Raw genomic sequence first — 15,000 nt, 5'->3', positions numbered from 1 at the left:
TCTTGGTTAGGTCCTCTTGATATAGGCTTGCACACATGGCAATCACATTTTGATTTAAAAACCTCAGTCAGTGCAATGTAAAGACAGGCTGTTCACAAATGCTGGCTTTGATAACTTGAAATTGTGAAAGCGAGCATTGCACCTTCTCACTGGTCATTTATGATCAGATCTCTTTATGCTTATAATATGCACTAGTGTGTGTGTGTGTGTGTGTGTATGTGTGTGTGTGTGTGTGTGTAGTGTAGTGTGTGCAGGGCCACTGACAGCTTTTACCGGGCCCGGGGCTAAATCATCTGAAAGGGCCCCCCTCTCAATAAATACAATACAATTGGGTCCCAATTCTGAGGGGCCTCTTTCTCTGGGGCCGGGTCAACTGTCCCCTCCCCTGTCGGCTTCTGTGTGTGTGCGTGTGTGCGTGTGCTTTTGTGTGTGTGTGTGTGTGTGTGTGCGCGCGCGCGTATCAATTGACCACAATCTGGCTTTATTTCATTTTTTATTACTCCGCGAAGGTCTAAAATTTTGCCCATGATGGTCTAAAAAAGGTCTAAAAAAGTCTAAAATTTCACTTGTTAAAAGCTGCAGACACCCTGAATTTTAGTCTTAGTTAATTTTTTTTAATTTTAGTCATTTTAGTCAACACTTTAGTCAACAACCTTCTTCACACACTGGTTCTCTTTTTCCCCATTTTATTTTACAACAGGGCTAATTTCGTCAGCTTTTTAAATTTTAGTCTTAGTCACAATGACGAAAATCAATTTTAATCTTAGTCATATCTTATATTTGTATGTGCTTCGGAGGCTGAGATAGATAGATAGATTTTTATAGGCTGAGGGCAACTTTTCCCAAAAAGGGCTTAGGCATTTAGCAGGCTTTTTTGCATGTGCCTTAGGCATCAATTTGTTAAATAAAAGCGAAGCAGCTAGCAAAGTGCTGTTCACTGTCTGCAATTGTTGGTTGTCTGCATGTATGGAGAAGGAGACGCCATACGTACCCTGCAACTCTTAACCTCTGTAACACTTCTGGCCAGCACAGCATTGGTATTTCTCAGGAAAAACCTACTGTTCACAAACATACTCTTAAGATTTGGATGTTGAATTGCTGGTCCTCCTAGCCCAATTGCCATATATATATATTTTTTTTTTTGATCAAATTTTTATTATGATTATTGTTATAACAGAATTACAAAATTACAAATAACATGAAATAGGAAAAAGAGGGAGGGGCAGGGGAGACACGACTCTACAAACATGACACAGAGGTGTAACTGCAAAGACAAGAAACAGACAAACACGAAGATAAAACACAAGACAAAAACAAGCTCCATTGACTCTAGCTGTGGATACTGCCATGAATATAGAGTCCAGAAACGTGAGGCTCCAATGCCGCATTGAGAGATCATGAGGTGGTTTCCATCTTCTTGGCAGCAGTTAGTCCAGCATCACAGAGGTGATAAGTCATGTACCATAATCTTTTGTGTGTGTGCGTGTGCATGTGCGTGTGTGTGTGTGTGTGTGTGTGTGTGTGTGTGTGTGTGTGTGCGTTTGTGCGTGTGCGTGTGTGCGTGTGCGTGTGCGTGTGCGTGTGTGTGTGTGTGTGTGTGTGTGCCACAGGGCTTCACGGATGACCAGCTGATGCTGGTTGAGCAGAACACAGTGCTGGTGGAGGAGAGAGAGCGGGAGATTCGCCAGATCGTCCAGTCCATCACGGACCTCAACGAGATCTTCAGAGACCTGGGAGGCATGGTGGTGGAACAGGTACACACACACACACACACACACACACACACACACACACACACACACACACACACACACACACATACACACAGGAAGCAGTTTTATAGTTTCCAACTAATGTGGTGTATGTGTTTTTTGTTGCTGTGTGTGTGTGTGTGTGTGTGTGTGTGTGTGTGTGTGTGTGTGTGTGTGTGTGTGTGTGTGTGTGTGTGTGTGTGTGTGTGTGTGTGTGTAGGGGACGGTACTGGATCGTATTGACTTCAATGTGGAGCAGTCCTGCATCAAGACAGAGGACGGACTTAAGCAGCTTCAAAAGGTAACTCGCCACACACACATACTTGTCTCATATTACATGTACACACACGCGCACGCGCCTTTCGTCCACCGCACACCTGTCTCATACTACTCACACACGTACAGTAACACAGTTGTGCATGGTTTCTAACTGTGTGTGTGTGTGTGTTTTTTGTGCGTGAGTTTGTGTGTATGTGGGTGTGTGTTCTTCTGTGTCTGTACTGTGTGCACGTGTGTGTTTGTCTGAACTGTGTGTTTGTAGGCGGAGCAGTACCAGAAGAAGAATCGTAAGATGTTGCTGATCCTCATCCTCTTCGTTATCCTCATCGTCCTCATCCTCATCCTCTTCATCACCAAGTTCTAGCACACACACACAGCTGTGGCTGTGCGTGTATGTATGTATGTGTGTGTGCGTGTTTGGGTGTGTGTGTCTGTGCGCACATGCATTTACACACACGTTTGTGTGTGTGTGTGTGTGTGTGTGTGTGTGTGTGTGTGTGTGTGTGTGTGTGTGTGTGTGTGTGTGTGTGTGCGCGTGCAGGCGTGAGTTTTAGTGTGAGTGTGTTTGTGAGAGGGCCTTATCTCATCTGTGCTCCGGTCAGGAGCCTGTGTGGTTTGTACACACCGTTGAGAAGAATGAAAACATATTCCATGTGTGTTTTGGTGGGAGAAGAAAGAAGACATTCCTGTGTGTGTGACTGTGTGTGTGCGCGCATGTGTGTGTGTGTGTGTGTGTGTGTGTGTGCGCGTGCGTGCGTGTGCGTGTGCGTGTGTGTGTTATCTGATCTAAGACTAAAAGAGAGCGTGTGTGTGCATGTCTTTTACTCACTACAGTGTGCTGCTGTCATGGCTGGAGGAAGGAGGGAGGAAGAGGGTGGATGAGGAAGAGATTAGGAAGGATGGGGGGAGGTGCTGGGGTTGGATGGGAATGGGAATGGGTGGTGGGACGGATATTCAATTTATGGGCAGTATTGGGATGGGGGGTGGCCACATTGTCATGGGGGAGGATGGAGCAGACATGGGGGGGTTGGGGTAGCCCATCGGGAGGGGAACCTATGTCCCATCTAGCCCCCGATATAATTTTAATGTTGTGCAGTTTCACATGAAATATGACATATTTTGTAAAGCAATCTTAGAAATTACATTTGGCATACAATTAGGAGATATTTTCAGGGGACCTAGTGAAGGTGGTGTCTGTTGTAAAGGCGCCCACCTTCAATATACCTGTATATAGTATAGGCCTTAAGTTCAGGGGTAAGTCTTGTTTTTTTGTTCATAGTACGGCCCTCGAAGGACTTTATCAAATTTGAAGTGGCCCCTCGAATGAAAAAGGTTCCTCACCTCTGGGATATCCACAGCACTTTGGAGCGTCACTTACTTAGGTCTGTCTATCCCCAATTCTTTCTGTCCTGGGGAAAATTCCAATGCAGCCACTGGCGTCCCAGTACATGGGTGTGCAGTAAGCCTGCTCTTCATGTGTGTGCAGAAAGACGATAGACTTCAATCTTTCACTTGCAGTGTCCCAGTCACCTGTTGTGCCCCCGAGTCGACGCACTTTGTATTTAATAGTTGTCTGTCTTGTAAAGGGTCCGCGGGCTACATGAAATGTCTCATTTCAGGCCCGAGTTTGCCCACCTCTGCCCTACGCTCATCTCCATGCCACACACACATACTCTTTCCCCTCTCTCCATCTTACACTCACACACACCTCTCTCTCACACACACACACACACCCGCCCCCCTCTAGAGAGGCCTTGTTTGAGATGCTCTCCTCATCCTGTTCCTCCTTTCCTCCTGTGTGGACGGTAATGATCATGATGATGATGATGATGATGATGATGGACCATAGCTGCCCTTATGCTGTTTAATCCATGCACCTTCTAGGCAGCCACTGGCCGGCTGTCAGTGTGTTTGTGTGCGTGTGTGCGTGTGCGTGTGTGTCCTTCTGGTTGTGGATACTACTGTCTCGTGTAAAATAGAAAGTGATTATTTATTTTAAAGTGTACAAATATTGAAGGTTATAACTGGCTGAAGTGTATCTGGGGTGAAGTGTGTGTGCGTGTGTGTGTGTGTGTGTGTGTGTGTGTGTGTGTGTGTGTGTGTGTGTGTGTGTGTGTGTGTGTGTGTGTGTGTGTGTGTGTGTGTGTGTGTGTATGGTATGAAGGGCCATTGATGTACAGTACCCAATCATGTTCACTACACTCCTCTCTCTGTAACTCGAATCAGTATCTCTGACGTGTGTGTGCGTCTTTGTGTATTTGTTTTGTTTTTTAAAAGTCTGAAACATTCTGCTGTTTTAAAAAGAAAAATGTGTTGTGTTGACTCATATCACAGCGGAACTGTATCACGCTCTCTGTGACATCATGATGACATCATGGCTATTTATGCTTCCGTGTCCGAGACTGGGCTGTGCGTGCGTACGTGCGTGCGTACGTGTTTGTGTCCCAGTGTCCGAGTCTGGACTGTGCTCTTGTCACATCGTCACGGTGAAATTTGCTTCCGTGTCTGTGACTGCCGTTAACTGGACTGAAGGATGTGAGGTCACTGAACCTGGTCGGAGGACGTCACACTTTTCAAGGTCAAACAAAGCAACAAGGTCACTGATGCCAAGGCTGAATCGGGCGATGACGTCAGAGATGGGCTCATTCCAATATCCCAACTCCCGTCCTGCTTGTGGCCTCTCGCGTCGCTGATGCCACCCCCCACGTGGAGAAAACGAAAGTTGTCAGACTACCCACAACAACTTTTGGGTGACTTCCACAGTCAACATCCGGATTGCAAATGAGAAAATGACATTTGAATTTCACTTTTGCGAGATATTGAAATAAACTTCTGTTGTCATCACGAGGCCACAAAGGAGGACAAGAGTTAGGATATTAAGAAGGAACCCAAGGTCACAGATCTCAAGGTCAGACCGGGCAATGACAGCGGAGATTGTCACAGCGCTCAGGACTGTGAGCCGTGTGTTCAGACTGGACTGTGTGATTGCCATCCCTCTCTCTTATTGGACCTTGTGGAACAGCACACCGCGTCATTGGACAATGGGTGGCGTCACCTCTCCGGTGACTGGATGGTGGCGTTCCACCCTTAGTGAGATGTTTTACTGTGTGGGAGAGCTGTCAAACGTGTAGTGTGTGTGTGTGCCCACCCATGTGACCTGTCATGTGTCGCTAAAGGTGTGTGATGAGCTCAGTTTTTCAGAATAAAACACAATGCTGACGATGAGCCTGGACTTTCTGTTGTTGATGTTGTTGTTGTGATTATTATAAAATCAATTTTGTTATTATTGCCATTGCCAGTGCTGTTATTGTACCAAGTTTACTGTTCATGCACCTGATCTTTCTTCTTGCAATGTGTTATGTTTACATTAAACATGTTGCATGAAAAAAAAGATCAGATACTGTACATGAACTGTAAACAACCATATTGGCCCTGTTCAGCTGAGGTCCTGATCTTGCAGTCAAGGCTCAGCGAGAACCCAAGAAAGATCAATTCAAGGCTTGAACCTGAAAGCTTAAACCAATTCCACACCACTGGCATATTCCTCTCTGGGTTTGCCTTTGCATGGCGTAATCAGAGACCAAGGATGTAAAACTAGAACTATGAGCTATGGGTCAATGTTGAACAGCTTTAGATGAATGATCTACCTCACATTTACTGTTATGAGAGCCTGAAAGGGTGCATCCTACGCACAGCTAAAAGCTGCCAAAAAGTAGTGAACTAAAAACCCATGGCACTTCTGCTTCATTGGGTGATATAAGTTTATTACCGTGCTAATAAAGGTTATTATTATGACCTACTACTACCACAGCAGAAGTGCAAGTACACACAATCATCACTGCGTCTAAGTTCCAGATGACACACGCGCATCCACCAGCACTCGCGAGAGGCGCATGAGAAATCAGTCGAGGAGGAGGTCAAAGTGCGTCCGTCTCTCCAGTCTCCATCAGAGCGGAGTCGAATCGGACTGATCAGCAAGGAGGAAGATGGCGAATGTGTCGCTGGAGTTCAAGGCGTCTGCCGGCGACTCCGAGCCACAGAACAGGCCCGTGCTGATCGTCGGGCAGCTGGGCAACCTGCAGCAGCTGCAATGGGCGCAAGTGCAGGGCAAGCTGCAACCGGCGGTGACCAAGGAGGTATTGTTATCAGTCTGTCATCCGCCCAACGACATGACACACACACGCACTAGCGCCTCACCCCACTTCAGCTTTCTTACTTTGCGGCTTCTGACTGTAGTCCTAGATTATGAAGCTGACTGTAGCATTACTGATGATGGGTGACCATGTCGGCATTTAAGATTATCACACTATTACTGTGCCTTTCTGCAGCCGGGGCAATGTTGTAATGAATGGAAAGCTACATTCATACATGCATAGTTAGCTAACTGTGCGTTAGCCTAGCATTTTGTAAAGTCCGTCATTCTTCTAAGCTGGTGTTACGAGTTAGACAAGTCCACGTGTTGCTTGTGTCGTGCAAATGATGATTGATCCTGTTGCTATTGTAGTTAACTGATGGCTGTGAAAAAGCACATTATGTGAGCTTTGTGAATAGGGAAGGAAGAGAGACTAAAGTGGCTTGCAGGGAGCGAAACTGCCAGTCTGCTGCCGTGCATAAGCCGCTTAGCTAACTTTGATTCATTTGACTTCAGAGAAGGGGAAGTCTGAAAGGAGGAATAGCAGGCTGTGTATTCTCTGGTCTTTTCCCCCCCTCTCTCTCCTCCTTCCCCCCGTCTGTCGTGCCGCATACAGTCGGCTGGCTGGTTATCAGCAATTAGCGGCGGCTTATAAAAAATAATAACTGTAAATGAACTTTAAACCTCCACAAGGGTGGAAGACTATGGCGCTGCAGAACGGGCACATACTGTACTACTTGGTCTCGGGACATGAAACTCGGTCATGTGGGCGTGTGGTTGGCTAGTTCTACATATCACGGGGCCGGCAAAAATCACAGACAGACAGAGTGAAGATAGGGAGATGAAGAGAGCTGATATTGAGAAAGATAGGGAGATGTATGGAGAGAGCTCAGGATAACAATGAAAGATAGGGAGATGGAGAGCGCAAATGATAATACTTGGCCTGCAATAGTGGTTATAATAAGGAAGAGATTGTCATAATGGAGATATGAGGGTTAACTGCCTTGAGCTCCTTGTGGCAACTTGTGTGTGTGTGTGTGTGTGTGTGTGTGTGTGTGTTTCAGGTATGGCAGTCTGCGCTGGGTGTGTTGAACCCCAACCCGACTGACAGCTGTCCCCTGTACCTGAGCCACGCGGTATTGGCTGCCCTGCCTGCCCGTCTGAGCCGCCACAACAGCCCCTCCGCAGCCTACTTCCTGTCCCGCCTCCTGCGCTCCAGCCTGCCCACAGGAAACAACCGCTGCATCCTGGTCAGCGCACACCATTGAGAGTAAATAGAATGGAGGCCAAAATTCTATTTCATTGTTGAAGCCAAGTTGGAGCCAAGGTTGGACCCAAAAAGACCAAAAAATGGCCAAATCCCATTCATTCCTATGAGAGACATAAAACCCTGTATCTCCCTTAAATGCCACTCCAGGGGGATCATTTTTCGCTCAACTAGTAGGTCCCCTTGCTCTCCAACTTACCAGGGTGGTGATTTTTTGTGGTGATGTTTTATTTTAGAGAGACATTAAAAGTTAAATTGACCAATGAGCATCAGAACATGGTTCGATTGACAGTTAGAAGTCTTGTTGTTGTCCAATCAGCACCTGCGTTTGGCGTTGCTAAGGTGGAATGTAAGTTGGAATGTTCCCAAATCTGGCTTCAAAGCGTTGAATGGCAAATAGCGTTGATTTGGCGTCCATTCTATTTACTGTCAATGGCACACACACGCACACAGACACACAGACTATATCGCAAAGACTATAACAGACACACGCTTATGCACACACACACACACACACAACAGACTATACCACACAGACTATAACAGACGCACACACACACACACACACACACACACACACAACACACTATACCACACACACACACACACACACACTAGGGGTGTGTTCATAATATCGGTATCGGGATATATCGTCACGGGCCTCTTCACGATACGTGTATCATATCGGAGGTGTCAGTATCGATACTTCAATAACATAAATTGACTTTTGAATGCCACACAGCAACTGTCATTCTTGATGCATATCGCATCATGAACAGTAGACCAACAGTTTTGTGAAGGCAGTCTTTTACATTCACTACAGTGTAACTGAAAAAAAGTAACATTTGGTCATTCATGACCATTTTCTTAAAAATATAAAAAAGAAAAGAATAAAAACAAAAAGTTTAGGTCTAAAATACACATCCCGATACAGGGGTCGGGATACATGTGTATCCTGATACAGTGATGCGTATCGCGACCCCTGTATCGGGATGTGTATTGTATCTGGAGGTGGTTGGCGATACCCACACCTAACACACACACACACATACAGACTAAAAAAATGTTTGTGTATGTGTGCACGCAGACTTGGTCGTGCTGGCTTCTGCTCTTCCTTGTGCATTCCTTCTGATTGTGTGTGTGTGTGTGTCTGTAGGTGGTGTGTGAGCGTGCGGACGTGTTTGCGTTGGGGTGTGCGATCGCCCGGGCGTTCCCGCTCTTCTCTCGCCGCTCCTCTCATCGCCGTGGCGACGGCAAGGTCCTCACCGTGGAGTTCATCACCGTCGGCAACCACTCTGCCATCCTTGACGACAACACCCTGAAGGTAACACACACACACTGTTCTTTGTGTTACTGACGCATACACTCTCAAACACAAACTAATTAATATCTCACACACACACACACACACACACACACACTGTTCTTTGTGTTACTGACGCATACACTCTCAAACACAAACTAATTAATATCTCACACACACACACACACACACACACTGTTCTTTGTGTTACTGACGCATACACTCTCAAACACAAACTAATTAATATCTCACACACACACACACACACACACACACACACACACCAAAGTCAACAAAAGTGTGATTGTGTGTGGTCATAGTGTCTGTGTTTGTTTTTTTTCTGCTGTGTGTGTGTGTGTGTGTGTGTGTTTGTTGATAGTGTCTGAATAACGCGGCGGAGGGGGTGAGGTTGGCTGCCCGCATCGTGGACACTCCCTGCAGTGAGATGAACACTGACCACTTCCTGGAGGTAAGGGGGGGAGGGAAGGGTGTGTGGGTGTGTGTGACTTTGCCAATGGAAAATTGCATTGAAAACAAATAAGTTGCTAACTTGGAGAGCACTGATGCTGTTGTTAAAACACACCCCTGTGTGTGTGCGTTTGTGTGTGTGTGTGTGCATGCGTGCACGTGTGTATGTAGGAGATCTGTGTGGTGGGGTAGGATGAGGGTTGTTTATAATGTGTGTGTGTGTGTGTGTGTGTGTGTGTGTGTGTGTGTGTGTGTGTGTGTGTGTGTGTGTGTGTGTGTGTGTGTGTGTGTGTGTGTGTGTGTGTGTGTGTGTCTGTAGGAGATCCGGACTGTGGGTAAGGCGGTGGGCATCACTCCCACCATCATCCGTGGAGAGGAGCTCAAGATCAAGGGCTTTGGAGGTACACACATACACACACGCTAGCCAGACACACATCTCTTTCTCTCTCTCTCACACACACACACACATACACACACGCACACACACACACAGGTTTCGTCTGACCCATGTCTCTCATGTGCACTCACACACACTACCCCAGACTCATTTCTCCCACACACACACACACACACATGCAGTACCTCTTTAATATGCTGAACAAATATTAACCTGTGTGTGTGTGTGTGTGTAGGTATCTATGGTGTGGGTAAGGCAGCTGAGCACCCCCCTGCCCTGGCTGTGTTGAGCCACACCCCCTCTGGAGCTACGCAGACCATCGCCTGGGTGGGCAAGGGCATCGTGTACGACACTGGTGGACTCAGCATCAAGGGAAAGGTGTGTGTGTGTGTGTAGACCAGGGCATGAAAAGAGACTGTAATGGAGTATAATAATGTTTTTTTCCTGTGTGTTTAGACCACCATGAAGAGAGACTGTGGAGGAATATAATATATATATATATTTTTTTTTTTCTTTGTATCGTGTGTGTGTTTGTAGACCACCATGCCGGGCATGAAGAGGGACTGTGGAGGAGCTGCTGCCATCCTGGGGGCCTTCAAAGCGGCCGTCAAACTGGTAGGACAGAGTTTGGAGGGAGAGAGAGACCATGGCTATGTCTCAAATGACGCACTTGTGTCAGTGCACTGACAGTCAGTGCACAGTGCACACAGTGCACTGAGGTCTTTAGTGCAGTGTCGAGGAAAATTTTGAGCACTGTGCCCTTGCTGGAAGTGACGGCTGAGCATGGCATTAGCTCGCCAAAGTACGAGTTGGCTACTGTTTACAATGCACAGTGTCTGGTGCTTGTATTTACATTTCCTTCACCCCAAAGGACAACAATCACACATAAAATACTTTGGTTGGCATGACAAGGTTGGTGTCCCATTAAAATTACTTACAAAATTAGGAGACTGTTGACTTCTCTTCTACTGAACTGAATGCCACATTTCCTCTGTGTCATTGTCAACATGGCCGCCGTTTAGTGCGTGCAGTGTCCATCATTCAAGCACTGCATTTTCCCGCCATTGTTAGGGGACCATCCTGGCACTTTCAGTGCACTGGCTCAACTGAAATTTTCAGCGTGAGCGCACTAGGCACTGAAAAACAGTGCCCAAAGTGCACAAGTGCATGATTTGAGAGACAGCCCATGTGTTCCAATCTCCATACTTACTGCCCTTTCCGCACTGTGTTTGGGTACGTAGGGCGTTCCATTTGTAATCGCGGCAAGTGAAGTGTACTGTAAAGTACACAGATAACGCCCTCAAACCGGCCAATTTTTCGAGTGTGGTGTTACTGCACACTTTTCACTCTCACCGTTTGTTAAGTAGTTGAATGTCAGATATGTTAAACTGTCATCTTTCTGTAATAACAGCATAGATTTGATTCAAAAGACAATCACCATATGTATAAGAGACAGCTTTAACCAAAACATGTATGTGCCTGCATGAAAGACGGCTTTAACCAAAACATGTATGTGCCTGTATGAAAGACAGAGTTTGTGTGCGTCTGTGCGTACATGTCTGCGTCTGTGTGTACATGCACATGCCTATGTTTGTATCTGTCTATCTGTACTGTGTGTGTAAGGTTTTAATGATGTGTGTGTGTGTGTGTGTGTGTGTGTGTGTGTGTGTGTGTGTGTGTGTGTGTGTGTGTGTGTGTGTGTGTGTGTGTGTGTGTGTGTGTGTGTGTGTGTAGGGCTTCAAGGACAATCTGCATGCCGTCTTCTGTCTGGCAGAGAACGCTGTGGGCCCCACTGCTACTCGCCCTGATGACATACACACACTCTACTCTGGAAAGTAAGCACAAGCACACACACACTCTAGTCCGGGAAGTAAGAACACACACACACACACACACTCTACTCTGGAAAGTAAGCACAAGCACACACACTCTAGTCCGGGAAGTAAGAACACACACACACACACACACTCTACTCTGGAAAGTAAGCACAAGCACACACACTCTAGTCCGGGAAGTAAGAACACACACACACACACACACACACACACACACACACACACACACACACTCCACTCTGGAAAGTAAGCACAAGCACACACACTCTAGTCCGGGAAGTAAGAACACACACACACACACACACACTCTACTCTGGAAAGTAAGCACAAACACACACACTCTAGTCCGGGAAGTAAGAACACACACACACACACACACACACACACACTCTGCTCTGATGACATACACAAACTCTACTTCGGAAATTAAGAATGCACACACACACACACACACACACAGGGGGGATGAGCAGGGTTTAAATTGGGGCGGAGCCCTCCGGAGCGCAGCTCCGCCTCCTCACCTCGGAGGAACAGGCAGACGGAGCTGAGCTCCTGCTGCCCCGCCCTCATCAGTGTTCATATTAAAATTTGACTTTTTGAAATATAATTTTTATGAAAGTTTTCCAATGATAGCAACATAAGATTAAGGGACTCCCGCATTATTTGAGTTATGCATCTGCATTCTGCACATGCGCTGCGACTCGAGACACCACAATTTGAGTTTGTAGCAGACATTCTATTGCAACGTTGCAACTGTTCAGCGGAGCGCTTGCCCTTTCCCGCAGCTAAAACTACTCTGCTTCGAGTTAATCACTTCTTTTAGCCTGTCCTTCATGCTTTCATGCTCAATGTGCAAAGTTGGTGGGCTAGCCTAGATACAACGCCTTTTACAAAACGGAGGTAAGCTGTCGTTTCATTTGTTTTAGCTTTCAGGCAAAGTTAACCAAACAGTCATGCAGAATAGCGTGGTGTCTGCCTACTTTGACAGCAGTACTTTGTTAATGGGGGGAAATCACCATCAAGTTTGGGATGTCCGTCCATCGTTCTGTCAGAATGTGAAGCCATTTGATTGTAGGTTACTTTTATGTGGGCTTAACAATGCCAGGAACGTATTAAACGTTTTAAAAGAGAAAGCAAATGACAGGGATGCCTGCGTTTCCATCCTAGCTTTGCGTGTAGCCTACTGTAGAACAGTGCACCGTCTCTCTCGCGCTAGAAATTTGCTGCAGCGAGCTCCAATGTATTGCTGCCTTTTGCCAAAGTTATTGCTTCAAATTCGGGGAAAAAACATTCACTTGGCGCGACTGAAGTGTTATTATTATCATGGAAAGGCAGAGGGACCGTAGCCTACTTCAGGACGAAAGCTCATAGCTGAGTTGGTCAGTCAGCCAAAGTGGCAATCTGTAAAGAAGAGACGTGCCCGAGTCAGATAGATTCACCGCAGACTCCGCCTGATTTAAAGTGACAGTGCAAACTTTCACTCCATGTAATAGAACAGATAGCCTAAGCATGGATTTTTATTTATTTATTTATTATTATTATTTTAACTTTGTTACTTATTAGGCATAAAACGTGCTAATAAATGCATGCTAAACCAATTACATTATAGAAGAATTAAAATTAAACTTATGATCTTTTAAAACAAATTGTTATTCACATCCTTAATATGAATTCTTAATAGGCTTCTGATGTGGTGTTTTTCTTTACAATGTCTTACACATTTGTAGCTTGATGGTGCAGTGATTGTGGTCAGAATTAAAGCCTTTTTGCCCCAGTACTGACAGTCTAACAGCATGCGTTTGCCAACTGACAGGAGAGAATATTAAAAAGTAGGCTACATAAATGCATCAGGTGTGATACTGGTCTAACTGTTTATCTATTTTTTTAGCAACCTAATACAGTGAAGAAGGAATGAGGGTACCTTGCTGTTTTTCTCATAAATGAGTAATACATTGATTTATGCATGATATTAATTATAGGCAATAACTTCATAGAATAGCCTACATGTATTGGCCTGATGGGGCGATGTAAAAAAAAACAAAAAACTTTTTTGACCGCGAGGGAAGGGCTCCCCCACCTCCCGAAAGCCAATTTAAACACTGGGGATGAGTAATACTGAGCAGAAGGGTACAGTATAGCGTTTAATGTTTTTGTGTGTATAGGACAGTGGAGATCAACAACACTGATGCGGAGGGTCGTCTGGTTCTGTCTGACGGAGTTGTTTACGCCAGTAAGGACCTGGCAGCTGACATCATACTGGACATGGCAACCCTCACTGGAGCACAGGTGTGTGGGTGCGTGTGTGTGTGTGTGTGTGTGTGTGTGTGTGTGTGTGTGTGTGTGTGTGCGCGCGTGTGTGTGTGTGTGTGCGTGCGTGTTCACACCAGTAAGGGTCTGGCAGCTGACATCATACTGGGCACGGCAACCCACCCGTGTGTGTGTGTGTGCGCGTGCGTGTGCGCACGTGTGTGCAAACTGATAGCAGATGTTCTTTAGAGTGTAGCCAAGAGCAGATTCAGAGGTTCTGATGGCTACACTGCTGATTCAGGGGGAATAAGTCTTCTACTTCCCTTTTGAAGTGTGGGGGGTGGGGGGGTGGTTGGGACTCACGTGGCTCACATACTGCTCATACACACACTTCTCTAACCCAATCATGTGACTGAGCGTGTCATGTGACTGCTTTGAGTTTAGGCTGACAGAAGAAATCAATCCAGTTGCTTAACACAAAAGTCTTTTGGATTTGAAATATGGATTAGGTGGGAAGAAGAGGGTGGCTATTGATGTGCCCTAGCTGTAGAAATGGCTGGTGTCTAATGGTTAAGGCACAGGCCTTTTGACCAAGAAGGTTGTAGTTTTTTTGTTTTTGTTTGGGGTTTTTGTTTTCAATATTTTTTTGAATACTTTTTAGAATTCATTAGTGACAGGACAGTAGAGAGAGTCAGGAAACATTTTTTGGGGAGAGAGAGACGGGGAAGGGTCAGCAAAGGACCCGGGCCGGAATCGAACCCGGGTCGCTGGCATAGCAGCCCAGTGCCCTACCGTTAGAGCCACGGTAATGCATATCAGCAAGCAGTAGGATAAGGCTGGGGACATGCTTGCTGTGTGCCCGAAATTGCTCATGCGATGGAATGCACACACTTGCTACAGGACAGCGGGAGCACTTTGCTCGATACTGTAGGTATCATTCCAATAGGGATCTCCTTTATGGTTTCTACTATTGTTTGACTCAACTCAGCAACTTGGGAAGATCTCCCCTCCAGGTTTTGTCAATATTGCTCTGTACTTCATCTATTCCTACACCCCCAACCAGAGCCATCTAGAGTTGCGCAAACCGGGGACCAGGAAGTCGGTTGGTGATGTGATTCGCGTAGATTAAAATGTTTCTTAACAGTAAACTTCTGTTCGTTGGAAACTAACACAGAACCATCACATACCAAACAAAGATTAAGTACAAACAAATTACATTACCTTTACCACATTTTCTGTGTTCTATGGCCACCTCCTAGAACTAAGTAACTTCTAATAGAACTAAAGTCAATGGGGATTTCCATGTTAACGCTCCGTGAGG

General features: G+C 46.0%; 2 protein-coding genes across 4 annotated transcripts in view; both read left to right on the top strand.

Moving 5' to 3' along the window:
- The window catches only part of stx16 (syntaxin 16), an 11,100-nt gene extending 8,325 nt beyond the window's left edge, over positions 1 to 2,775 (top strand). For all 3 annotated transcript variants that reach the window (XM_063216035.1, XM_063216034.1, XM_063216036.1), the window contains exons 6-8: positions 1,611 to 1,754; positions 1,972 to 2,052; positions 2,293 to 2,775. In XM_063216035.1, coding sequence (XP_063072105.1) covers positions 1,611 to 1,754; positions 1,972 to 2,052; positions 2,293 to 2,394 — 327 coding nt within the window. In that variant the 3' untranslated portion in view covers positions 2,395 to 2,775. The remainder of the gene's footprint in view (positions 1 to 1,610; positions 1,755 to 1,971; positions 2,053 to 2,292) is intronic.
- Positions 2,776 to 5,919: 3,144 nt separating this feature from the next.
- Positions 5,920 to 15,000, top strand: part of npepl1 (aminopeptidase like 1) — an 11,753-nt gene continuing 2,672 nt past the window's right edge. The window contains exons 1-9 of the mRNA XM_063216030.1: positions 5,920 to 6,166; positions 7,227 to 7,412; positions 8,586 to 8,753; positions 9,112 to 9,201; positions 9,520 to 9,601; positions 9,833 to 9,975; positions 10,135 to 10,212; positions 11,332 to 11,432; positions 13,595 to 13,718. Coding sequence (XP_063072100.1) covers positions 6,017 to 6,166; positions 7,227 to 7,412; positions 8,586 to 8,753; positions 9,112 to 9,201; positions 9,520 to 9,601; positions 9,833 to 9,975; positions 10,135 to 10,212; positions 11,332 to 11,432; positions 13,595 to 13,718 — 1,122 coding nt within the window. The 5' untranslated portion in view covers positions 5,920 to 6,016. The remainder of the gene's footprint in view (positions 6,167 to 7,226; positions 7,413 to 8,585; positions 8,754 to 9,111; positions 9,202 to 9,519; positions 9,602 to 9,832; positions 9,976 to 10,134; positions 10,213 to 11,331; positions 11,433 to 13,594; positions 13,719 to 15,000) is intronic.

Source organism: Engraulis encrasicolus, chromosome 14, assembly GCF_034702125.1.
Source record: "Engraulis encrasicolus isolate BLACKSEA-1 chromosome 14, IST_EnEncr_1.0, whole genome shotgun sequence".
Classification (NCBI taxonomy): Eukaryota; Metazoa; Chordata; class Actinopteri; order Clupeiformes; family Engraulidae; genus Engraulis; species Engraulis encrasicolus.
The sequence above is the reverse complement of the archived record's forward strand: the minus strand, read 5'-3'. Positions and strand labels throughout refer to the sequence as shown.